This window comes from Sceloporus undulatus, chromosome 6 (assembly GCF_019175285.1).
Source record: "Sceloporus undulatus isolate JIND9_A2432 ecotype Alabama chromosome 6, SceUnd_v1.1, whole genome shotgun sequence".
NCBI classification, from domain to species: Eukaryota; Metazoa; Chordata; class Lepidosauria; order Squamata; family Phrynosomatidae; genus Sceloporus; species Sceloporus undulatus.
The window spans coordinates 39,351,612-39,364,512 of record NC_056527.1 but is presented as its reverse complement, the minus strand read 5'-3'; the positions used below and the strand labels follow the sequence as shown (position 1 = coordinate 39,364,512).

At 38.5% G+C, this 12,901-nt stretch overlaps 1 protein-coding gene across 1 annotated transcript in view; it reads right to left on the bottom strand.

Moving 5' to 3' along the window:
• Positions 1–919: 919 nt before the first annotated feature.
• The window catches only part of ITGB8 (integrin subunit beta 8), a 68,631-nt gene continuing 56,649 nt past the window's right edge, over positions 920–12,901 (bottom strand). Inside the window, exons 10-14 of the mRNA XM_042474487.1 lie at positions 10,390–10,780; positions 7,106–7,331; positions 4,558–4,655; positions 3,367–3,533; positions 920–3,284 (exon numbers count right to left, since the gene is read on the bottom strand). Coding sequence (XP_042330421.1) covers positions 3,192–3,284; positions 3,367–3,533; positions 4,558–4,655; positions 7,106–7,331; positions 10,390–10,780 — 975 coding nt within the window. The 3' untranslated portion in view covers positions 920–3,191. The remainder of the gene's footprint in view (positions 3,285–3,366; positions 3,534–4,557; positions 4,656–7,105; positions 7,332–10,389; positions 10,781–12,901) is intronic.

The window sequence follows — 12,901 nt, the reverse complement described above, 5'->3', positions numbered from 1 at the left end:
TGGGGTTTGTTCTGCAGGTGTAGGTGCATTGGGGGTTAATCCCCTCCATCAACCTTCCACAGTTGCCCACACCTGCACTATACACATATACATTTAAAAAGACTCCAATCCTTCAAACTGGGTTTGGAGTTTGAGAAAAGTTTTAAATCAAAAACAACCATATGTTCACATGGATGCTTGTCCATATAGACCATTTTAATCCCTGATTTGGTTTCTCCAAGCAGCGCCTCAATAGATGGAAGATGAACATGATGAATTTAACAGATAGATTTGCTCACACTTACTCTCTTTGCACAACACACAGACAAATTCATGTCAATGGGCCACACAAATGGATTATCATTGGCAGGTGTACAGCAAATAGGTATGACACTATAGTGAATGCTGTTTTAGTTTTAAAAACAAATCTTTTAAAGAGGTAAATCAAGGAAAGCAGAAATTCATATTACTCTAAACAAAACTCCAACAATAGATTAGAGACTTATTTTTAATCGTTGAGACCAAGTACAATAATTTTGCATTAATTTAATGCTAAGTCATTGTTTCTACAACTCTCATAGAAAAATAAACTATCTCACAATATAGTAAAGTGACAAATTAATAAATAAACTTAAATCTTAAAAGTTAGTCATGTACACTACAAAACACATTTTAAATAAATGTAGTAAGTTTCAATGGAAATTATGGCAGTGATTTTAAATTGTTTAAGATAACAAAAGATAATTACATTTCTACTTTTTAAAATGAAATCTTTAAAAACAAATCTCACACACAATCATGTTTACAAAAAAGAAGGAACACACAAAACATATCAAAGGTAAACTACAAAATATACATTTCAAAGTAGACCCTCTTTCTGTTGAACTATATAGGAACATCCAAGTATGAAAAGGATTGTGACAGGTAAACAGAAAGAAAATCTGTTACATTTGTATGAAGATGCTATAGCGAACACAATATTGCTATTGATACTTAACTTAAATATTTTGACATAAATTTTGTACCTTCATTTAGCAGTGAGTAAAGCCAGACAGGGGAAAAAAAGAAAGAAATGTAATAAAAACATATAAATAATTTGGTTGTTTCTGTAAGTCAGGTTGTGAATTTTTCAAAAAACATTATACATTTTAATCCTAAAAGTGCTACGATTGTGCAGTTTCAGCACTGTAGCCTCAGTGGAACATATTTCCAAAGCATTTCCAAAGCATACAAAAATAAATAATTCTTTAACATAACTCAAAGATCCACAGGGTCACAATGCACAGTTCCAGAGGCCCAAGTTGTCCCATTCACTCCAGTGCTGTGAGAATCTCCATGACTGCAGCAAAGGTGTTCACAGAACATTCAACAGCATTGCAGAATGAGGATTCAAGCTCTATACCCCCAAGTACCAGGAAAGAGTCTTAAAACAACAGTGCATTCTTGTATATGTTTACTCAGTTGTATGCCCTATTCAGTTCAATGGGACAAGCTTTAAATTTTGGTGGGCAGAGAATACTTCATTTGATGACATCTCTGTGCTAACATGTCACTCTCTTGATCTCCTGCCTCATCAACATCTTCTCATACACTTGCCACCACAGAGTTATTTTGCACTAACAGGGCTAGAGTGGAAATCCTCATGAAGTCCAAAGTGGAACTCCAACATGAGAAGGAAACAGTCACAGATCCTCCATGATGCACACTCCTCACTTCTCCAACAATAAAGAATGAGGAAAGGTAAGGTTCAAAGGACTGGTGTAAGTCAAGCAGGGGAGGCTTAGATCTGGGGAATCGAAAGCCTTCTCAGACTTCAGTCACGGTCCTCAACATGGGAGCACAATGATGTTCGTCCCACTGCCCTTAGTGGAGGAAGAGCAACATATGCCACTCCTGCCTGATTTTTGACATAGCAATAGGAGCCTGGAAGGGGTTTGATGCACCAGAATGCTCTTTTAACTATGCAATTGGTATTTTAATATATTCTCTGGATCAAATTGAATTTATTCCTACATAACTAGAAACTATTACAAAATTCTAACTTAAAAAAAAATCCTCCAGTAGTAGTGACCTTCTATTTATTCCAGTATTCTACAAAAAAAGCCTATATCCAATTCTAGAAAGACTGAAATAATGAGCTTGTAGCAGTCAATAAATATTAGAGATTCATTAAAATGTGCTTTGTGTGCTTGTAATTTTATCTAATATTCTCCAAAATATACCACAGTTAATGTGATCACATGATTTGTTTTTTTTTACACAGAGCACCAGTTCTTCAGGATGTGAATTTCCCTACCAAGGGGTGCATAGGAAAAACAATGTCCCATGCCCCAGTCTCTGAATATTTGCAATCCAAGTTTCTGTAGAGGTTGGTCTCATATATATCAATAATGATTGCTTCAGATAAAGCATGTTTTGGATTGTGGCCTTAGTGTCTTTTGAGTAGGCTGAATGCAAGCCTATTTGTTCACAGCCTCCTCCAAAATTAGTGCAATATAGAACATTTAGGTCTGGATCATCAGTGCTGGGACTAGTGGGGATCATAAGGACTTATCAACTTTTTGGCAGACTTTTTGATTCCCAATGTTGTATTGCTTCCCATATTGTTCTTCTTGGCTCTGATTGCTGCAAACATTCAGAACAGGAGTAAGCACTGACTTGTCACCCATTTGTACCAGCTACATTTTTTAAAACACAGTTTGGAAAACCTTACCATAGACCAAATCTGTGTTAGCTACATCTAAAGTGAGATCAGTGCTTTTTTTTTTTTTTGTCAAGCCAGTTTAGAATAACATTTTATGCCACAACTAAATAAGTTATATTATGTTAAAGTGCTACAATACAGAGTGGTGTCACAAACTGAAATAAAGCCTACTTTGTGCCAGAACATAATCAGATTTAAGCCAATTTTATCCTATTGATGTCAAAAGGGATTGAATAGGTTCCCAATCCAAATATCTCAGAATTGGTCTAATTGGTTTAATTATGTTAATCAGTAGTTAATGCACATTTGTTTTTCAAGACAGAGCAGCTCTACTTGAAACCTAGCTACGTTGTGCAATGAGGTTTCCAGGTCAGTTTTTCATTACAGTATTCAATACCATGAATCTCCCAAGTATCATGCAAGAACTTTCAAATGAGGTTCTGTTGAAACAAAAGCTCTGAAGAAAGCTGTCTTGCCTTCAGGAATTGCATTGGAAAGTTTCGTTTACTTATAATTTGCTGTGGTGGATGTTTATTTCTTCAGGGTTATCACGTCTGTAGGTTACTGTTTTTGTACAAACAGTAGGCAAGAACGTTTTGTCCTTGAAAGAAAAGATAAAATGGGTCAGAAAGGCTCACGCAGCTAGTATTTTATGTATGAGAAAAACACTGTTCTTCAGTTACCTTTTTAGCTGAAGACACTCTGTAATCAGCAGAAGACTTAATTTTATTATTGTTCCACTGCAGAATTACCTGACGAATTATAAGGACATTCAGCAAGCCAATCAGAAAGGTAACAATAAAGATTATGAAAAATATTCTGAAGTGGCTTGGATCATCAGAGATGCATCCTACAAAGAAAAAATAACACACAAAATTTACACCATCTCCAAAAAGGTTGATGCAGGAAATCTAACAGGCAAACAAAAGTCTAATACAATAACAGTACCTCAGAAATGGCCATTGTTAATAGTATCACAAGTGAATTACTATTCATATGATACAAAAAGACACGTCATTCTTAAAAGTAATATCTAAAACAGGAGTGGGCAAAGTGTGGTCCTCAGATTGCATGTGCCCCCCCCAACACCTTTCCTGACTTTAGGATGGTCTTTTACTGCAACCCCCCAATAAACTTTAACTTTCTTAACCTGTTTTTAGCTTGCCAACATGTTTAATATCTTTATAGTTTACTTAAATTATTTTTAATGCTTTAATCTGTTAATAATAATTTTACTTGTATGGCACTCTAAAATCCTATGAATTAGGGTAAGATGTACCATGATCCACCACTGGAATACAGAAAAACATATTGAAAAGCTGAGAAACCATAAAATGTGTGATGGGAAAGTGAACATAGCCATCTGGGGATCAACCTCAGTGCCTGAGATCTCTCACTCTTGGTTTACATATTGGTAGTCGATCTGTAGGATGTCATTTCATGTGAGTGGTCTTCTGAGCTGTCATACAAACCATATGAAAAAACTAGATTTGCACAATATGCAACTAATGCTTAATTCTAAGAATCCTTCCAACATGGAGGTGTAAAGATGGTAGACACACAGTGAATCTTTTCCATCTGGCCCCCCGTTATTCAGTGGTGCTGACATGCACACAGATGTATCAACACATCCACATATATGAATCATCATTGGATAATATGGGGTGTGGCAATTTGCAGGCTTCAAATTTGCGAATCACTAGCCCACTGATAGGAAGAATCCACTGCAGAAAAATGCTATGATCAACTATAAGATGACCTGTATTTCAGCTGTGAGAACTACTGTACTAAGAACTACACTTCATTTAAATACTGCATAAAGAAGCAATGGATCAGGTCTGTGCACTCAATTTTTTTTTTTTTTTTTTACATACCTAAAGATTGTTCTGTATGATGCACCCTGTAAGCACATGAGGTTTTGCACTGGTCAAGTGTAATTTGAGATGAGTTGGAATGACAAGGCACACAGGTCCTGTAAAGCAAAATGAAATTGAATAAACTCTTCAGAATATCTCTCTTTCTAGACTACAAGACTCCACAAACTGTCTTGGAAATGCAGCATTTTGTTTCATGTTCATATTATTAACAGATAGTAAAGAGTACATTTCATTGTTCAAGATTGCTTCAAACAATCTCAGGTATCGTCAGCCAACAATGAGTTGTTGATGAAGATCCAGAAGGATGTTTTAACATGACTTTAACCTAACAGAAGAGCCAAATGGTACAACATGGATTGGATAAAGGAAACAATAATTACCCTCATATCTAGGCCAGGAAGGATTTAGTATTTTGGGGGTGACTTCATCCTCGGTGAACTCATTTCCTAATGCATTCTTTATCATCAAGTGAACTGTATAAACTGACCTGAAAGTGGCATTGAAACTGCCCAATAGAGGTACAGGAAGAGATGTTTGTACTAAGACAAAACGAATGGGTTATATGTTATGGCTTAGGTCCAGACTATCTGAAAGATCATAATGAACCTGCCTGAGTCTTAAGATTCTTGGGAGAGGGCATTCTCTCACAACTGTCCCACCACTGTCATAGACCCATGTGGGGAGGCCACGGGAGCCAGACTTTTCAGTGGCTGCTCCCAAACTGTGGATTTCACTTGCACAAGCATTGAAGGACTCTCAAAAAGACTATTTCACATTTTCCCATCCTCAATAACACGAGAAGACACTCTATCAAAATATTGCAAACTGCCACAAGAATGTTTTACTCTGTACAAAAATCTATTGTATTTTTTGGTAGTGGTGAGGAACTTTGGCGGTTTACAGACCGCCAAATAGTACGTCATCAATATGTACTAGGGTTAGGAAGGGGCGGTGCTTCCGCACCCCCCTAACCCTAGTACGTATTGAATACGTACAAGATGGCGGCGCCCTGTTCATACGGGCGCCGCCATCTTTACGTATCAGATGCTGAGCGTCCGTACGCGTCGCGGGCGTTGTGACGTAGTGAGTGCGCCCCTGGCGCCTCGCTACGTCGCAACGCGACTTAAAAAGAAGCTCCATTTTGGAGCTTCTTTTTCGGTCCGCGCGGGAGTCGAGCCGTGTGAAGGCTCCGGCTCCCCCGCGGACCTACTGGCGGCGGCGGCAGAGCGCCGCAAAGCGGAGGTATGTACCCCGCCTTTGATTCTGTATATCGGGTTGGGTGTGTGTTTGTGAAAAAAAATGAAATTAAAAAAAAACATTGAAAAATGTATCACAGTTCTTGTATTCTTCCTACCTAGAGCAAAACTTTTCAGATTTTTCAAGAAAGAATAAAAGAGGGGAGGATGATAAAATTCATAAGACTGGTGTCCAGCACTGGGGCTACAACAGCAGTAGAAGAAATATTCCAGTGGATGATGTGCATGTGTGTGTTTATGTATAATGAAAAGCAAAGAACGTACCAAAGGATTTCCATTGGATTTCACTGATTAGCAAAGAAGTGTAGGCATGGAAATATAACCCTGCTTCAAGTTTAGGTGAAAAAAATCAAAAGAGGAAAGAATGAAGAGGAAAAAGACACAGAGAGGCCATTCTAAATCAACATTGCCCAACCAGATGCATTCAAAATGTTTTTGGCCAATGCTTCCAACAGCCCCAGTAGGCATGTCCAATGGTCAGATATTATGGCAGTTGTAGCCCAAAATGTCAGGAAAAAGCAGACTGGGGAAGACAGTCATGAACAGGCTCTGGTTATAGTATAAGACTAGGTCATAATGTGTTGCTGAGACAACCCTCAGCAATTCATACACCATCAGTTCTCTTGAAAGTTACAACTGCCTATACTGAAGACTAAATGCTCTTATATTCTTCTAGAACGCTAACCCACTAGAAAGAAGGCACAAGACAGCAGCAGATGGTTCACCAGAGCAAAAGCTTTACTGGAGTAGGATATCTGCTGCTGACCCTTAATTTAAGATGCATAAGAATTGTACTCCCACATACAGTTTAGGATAGTGAATTCAGGGTGCTGGGGAGGACATTGAAAACCCTAAATGACTTTGGACCCCAATTCTTGAAGAAGAGCAACACACTGTGAAAGGAGAAGGAAGAAAGCCTTCTCTGTTGTAGTGCTCTCTTTGAAGAATGCTTTCCCCTTAGAGGACTGATTGGCACTGACACTGGCTTCATTCCTGAAACATGTTAAAACACAGCTTTTTATTAATGCTTTTGAAGCTGAATTGATTTTTTCTAAAATATACATGCATATAATTTGAACTTATTTTAAACTTTTAACCTCTTTTAACTTGTTTAATTTATCCTTTTGAAACCATGTTTATTTTACATTTCAATTCATTTTAAACTGTTCAAATTGGTTTTATTTATGCATCACCCTGAGATCCCATGATACATGCAGAATATATTTTAAAAGATAAACACAATCAAATATGGAGAGTAATAAGTGTTATTTGAACCCCAAGAAACATACCGCTTGTCACTGCAAGTTGTTCTGCAAGCAGGGCAAAATTCACATAAACGGCCAAAACTGCTGGGATCAGTGCATTTGCATCTTCCACACACACAAGTTCCTCTTCCACTGCAGATCTGGCCATTTGAATTCATGCAGTTCTTTTGTAATGACAATGGACACTGGCAACGATCACCTTCCCAGGCACCAACACATTTGCACTTGCCAGCTTCACATTCACCATTGCCTAAAAAAACAGAAGATGAAGGTTGAGTCTTCATTATTTCTACACAGGCATTTAAGTTTTTATGCACTCTATCTTAAATTCAAGGCAGCTTCTGAAATATTGCTACAATTGTAGACAGAATCTATGCTGGTGATTATTAAGAAAACAGCTAAATGTTGTCTCTTTTTTCTCAGTGAAGGTGTGAAAATTGTCTAGAGCAAAAGGCATAAAACTTGAAAAATATATTTAAGTATGATAGAGAGATGCCAACTTCAGGTGTATGTCTCAAATCACGTGTTTTGTTGGAAAGTAGCACTGGGAGTAAGTTGCATATAACATATGAGTCATAACGGAAAGCACTTCAGGAACCCCCCCCCCCAGAGATTTTCAGAAACAGGCTTTTAGTAAAGAAGAACAATAAATGCACTGAAAATGTGGATAAGGGAAACCTATTAAGAAACTAACAACAAACATGCATTATATGATTATATCCAGTAAAGATGAAGAAAAACATAGTCATGGAACTCTATAGGTGGTCTGGGACAAGTGATCAAATCTCAGTTTTACCTACTAACCTTTTTCAAAAGCTGTTGTAGGGACTAAATAAGGAAGACAATACTTCTTAACTGTAATTAGTGTTTTGGGAGAGTGTTTTTTTAATATACACATAGAGAGAGATAGGGAAAATGAAATGCAAAAATATAGGATGGGAGACACCTGGCTAGAAAGTAGTACATGCGAGAATAATCTAGGTCTATCAGTAGACCACAGGCTAAACAGGAGTCAACAGTGTGTTGTGGCAGGTAAAAAAGCCAATGCAATTCTTGACTGCATCAACAAGAATTCAGATCAAAAAAAGTAGTAGTGTCACTCTATTCTTCTTTGGCCGGATTTCATTTGGAATATTGTGCCCAATTCTGGGCACCAGAGTTCAAGAAGGACAGTGACAAACTGGAATTAATGAAGCGAAGGGTGACAAAGATGATCAAAGGTCGGGAAACCAAACCAAAGGACAACTTAAGGAATTGGGTATGTTTAGCTTGGAGAAGGAAAGAATGAAAGGTGACATGATGTCCCAGCTATCATAGAACCACTGAATCAATTGAATTTTGTGCAGTTGTTGATTTATATTCAGGAATTCAAGGCAATGGGCCTAATATGCCTTGGACTAGCAACAGGATTAAAGCCAACAGATTCATCTGAACAATTGGTGCTGCACAGCAACACATACTAGGATAGCTAGAAAACCTTCCAGAAATTAGAGGTAAGAAGCAGCTCAAGTCATCTTAATCTGCCATAATGCTCCATCATCAGCACAATATCAACATCTGGCATGCACATACTTCCTTTGGAATTCCCAGCAAAAACAAGATGAAATTCTGTCAAAGGCCCTACTGAAAAGCTGCATGTTGTAGACAGCCTGCCTGAAAACCCAGTGTGGGACTGTCTGGCATCTCCTGTAAAGGCAGCCATGCTGGTTGGGGATTCTGGGAGCTGCAGATGAAAAAACTATCTTTTCAAGTTTAGCATGGTGAGGGCCTTCCCTGGACTATCTTTTTCCCTGCCTTAGATCTTCATCATCAGGTGGCTTGTGTGGTGTTACAGACTTTTAAAATAAAAAGTTAAGTTAAAATATGGTTACATATGTTGTGTATAGTGTATGTGGTAAAGTGATACATTGAGAGGAGGCGAGAAGTAAATGAGAGCAGACTGGGGGAGGCAAATAGTGGTTGGCTGGATGCTTTAAGGGATGTTTAAAAGTCACAGGGAAAGACAGGGATTAGTTAAGACTCAGGTTCAGCTAGGATTATAAAGGGATAGGGAAAGAATTAGGAGAGTCTGTTAGGATTTAGATGTGCTAAGTAATCTTGAACTGCTATGTTGTACACTCATCCCTCAAATTTTATTGCTTTTACTTTTGTGGAATTGATTACTCACTGATTTTATTAATATGTTCTCTCTAGGAATATCCAGGTCCTCCAGTGCAACTCTATGGTCAACATTGAACCAGAAGTTGCACAGAAGAACCTAGAGATTCCTAGAGGGAACACTCCACTAGGCATTTATAGGTCCTCCAGCACAATTTTTTTTTTCCCGGCGCGGCTTCCAGCATATGCTGGAAGCTGTGAATGGCACATCTGCATATGACACAAGCACACTGTATTTTAGTATTATACACCTGTGCCTTTGGAGACACTTTATTAGTGCTACTGATGTGGTTTGGACACATGATGTCTGTGGTGGTAGCACTTGCTCAAGGATGGGGATAACATTAATGCCATATTAGTGGGAAGAGAAGAGGTCCCCACTTTAAGAGCTAATGACAGGGAAGGTGGAGGTCCCCACAATTGGTAGCAATGGCAGGATAAATTGATGTCCCCATAGCTGGATACAATCACTGCCCAACGTAAGCGTGAGGAAATTGTGGCCTCAACCCTTTTTCCAGACATGATATAGGCAATTTTATCAGACATCCTTTCCACACTGCAAGGTACCACTCTGAGTTCAAAACATTTTTTTAAAAAAGGTCATTTTACAAGTACCTCCTACTAATTTTTCCATGACATGTGTATGGGGGACTATAGTTGCCACTGCATGCTTCTTGTCCTTCTCCTCCTCTCATGGCAGAAATGACAAGAGGCCAAAATTAAAAAACAAAGAAAAAAAACCTAGTCCAAGCCCAAGCACTGCTGCTACCTGTTTCTTCTTTATCTACATTTTTGTTCAGGGCAATCTCACTCACTCTCATGAACTCCTGTCCATCCTTACTCAGAAGTAAGCCATATTCCTATTTACCAGGACTTACCTTATATTACAAAGTGGGAAAGGAAGTGAAATAGATGGGGAAAGGGAGAGTGTGCCCTTGTATTTGCTATATTTTAATTTTTCATTGTCTGTGTTTTCAGATAGCTAGGCAGCCATACAGACAGATCAAAACAAAAAGAAAAATGTGCAGGGCTCGGGCACTGGCCAACAGAGAGTATTCCTTCAGAGTTGCCCACCCCTGGGGCTTTGGCATTTAGGTGGACTATAAATATAATTAGGGACTGAATCCAACTGAGAAAATCCTAGTACTTACCAGCACACAAGCTTCCACTGTAATATGGGCAGGAAAAATCATCTTTTTCACAGTATTTACCATATATTGTGCCAAGTTTGGTTTTGTGACAAATGCATTTTCCACCTACACACTCTCCTTGACCACTGCAGATTAGATGGTCCCCTTGCATCTTGCACTGCTCAGAAGAGAATTCAGCACTGGAATCACAGATACTGCCCTTGCAGTAGGAAGTTTGAGAATCTTGAGACATTTCATCGACACATATCCTTTTGTCCTCACAATGGCAAGCACATCTTTTGTGTATATTAACTCTGGTAGATTCATTGAAACCAAGGGGTTTTAGCATCACGTATTTTCTTCTGTCACTGGTTCCACATTCCTTCATGGCAATGGTGACATTAAAAAACACCTATGATATATATATTTTAAAAAGGATTAACTTCTTGAATGTAGAAAGTTGACCTATGATTTACTGTAAATCATATTTATTTTTTATAGTTCATTTATTAAAATACAGTCGCTACTCCATTTGCACAGCCTTGGAATTCATGCCCTCACTTATGAGCGAGTGGTAAATGGACGGGGGACATAATGGGGCATTTGTCTGTGGCACATGTCCATGTGTGCCTGTGAGCCTGCGCCCCCATTCAAGCCAATGGGGCTTGAATATCGACAAGTTTCTGTTTTTGCGGGGTGTGTGTGTGTGTCTGGAACAGATCCCCGTGAAAACGGAGGGCCGACTGTATTAATATCTTGCTCTAAATCTAAAGATATCAGGGTGGTGTACAATAAATCCAAAAACATATTAAACAAACTATCTAACAAAAAAGACTGATGAAAACTGATCAAAATATTTTAAAATGAATTAAAATCATATACATGGATGCCTTTATGTTAAATCATTATTTACAGGCAATATATGTTAGCCAAATCTTATTTCTTTTAAGATTACCTTCCAAGTGGTATTTGTCATTTACTTATGAAACTGGGTTTAGGAAAAAATATATACACAGTTTGTATACTGTCATAAAAATAAGAGTAATTCTGAAAGCATTAGGAAGCTTAGTTCTCCACAAATAGATGTCTAAAATGAGTTTTTGCAATACAAAAGGCTTGCTGGAATGGTAAGCTTCTGTTTAGATTGCCAAAAAAAAAACAGGAATGTACATGTAATACTGTGCACAATGAATGCTTTTTAAAAAGCAGATTCCTCCTTCAGCATTTACTGTTCACTTTGGAATTAGCTTGCCTCTATGAGAGTCCATTCTTGCTACAGAATTGTACGTGTACCTTCAAGCCACTTATTGACTTAGAGCAACAGAATTATAGCGCTTTTATTCCACTTTTAATTGTAAGGATTCCTTCTATGGAATCCTGGGGTTTGTAGTTTGCTGTGGCACTAGATCTGTCTGGCTGAGAAGTCTAAATGCCCTTTCCCAAATTGAAAATCCCAGGATTACATAGGATGGAACCATGGTATTTAAAATTAAACATAGTTTTATAATTGTGTAGTATGAAAGGACCTCAAGAATGAAGCTGCAACAGCCAAGTACTAAATGGTTATTTTTGCCTATGACAATCCCAGCCTTACTTTGGAAATGCTTTCACATACCAGCCTACTGATCAACTGCAGTCACACAGCTGGGATTAGTGAGCACATGAGCTCACTAATCAGCAAGTGTTTTCCCTGTCTACTTTTGCAGAGAAGCATCACATGCACAAAGCAATACAGAACAACTGAAATCCATATGCAGGAATTAAATGTGCAACTTCCATAAACTCTATGACTGTTAGTTGTGCAAAAGAATAAAAGGAGATTGAAATAGTGTGTTCTAGAATAAGAACAATGACTCTGAAGGTCATCAGTCAGGAACTCTGCTTTTCAAAGTGTGAAGGTTTATTTACAAAGGGCTTTGCTGAGATTACTTCCTAATGGAACTAGCTGATGCCATTTTGCTGCAACCTACAGTTGCCAGATTGGATCCGAGACAGGCCTCTTATAACTTTAAACCTGAACAGATGTCATAACATAATGAGGTGCCTTAAAGCTCAATCAAGCAAAAGGTGGGCACTTGTTCTCCCTTACCTTCTAAATCCTGACTTTCAGTTGCAGCCATCTCCCCACAAAACAGCTATTGCTGTGGAGCCAGGGGGAGGGGATGGGAACCACCACTCAGGTCTGTTCATATCACTGGCTCCTCCACACCTCCTGCAGCTGCAGCTGCAGCTGCAGGTTTGGAAGGTGTGGGAGGACAGGTCCCTTCATAACACTTACAGATTTTTCTGGTACCTCAACCTACTCTGAGATCTCTTAAAATTTAAAGTTAGAGAAGCTCCATCCTGGACACTATCTGGCAATCCCACCATCACCCCAATTTAAGATGCAGAGTAAGCACCATTTCCAATTGGTTTCAGCATCTGAATCAGAAAATCTCACTAATATTTTTCCCTAGGTGTAATTTACTGGCTTTGGTTACCCAGAACAATCTGCCTAAGGCAGATGTCTCATAGCCTAATTGAAAAGCTAACC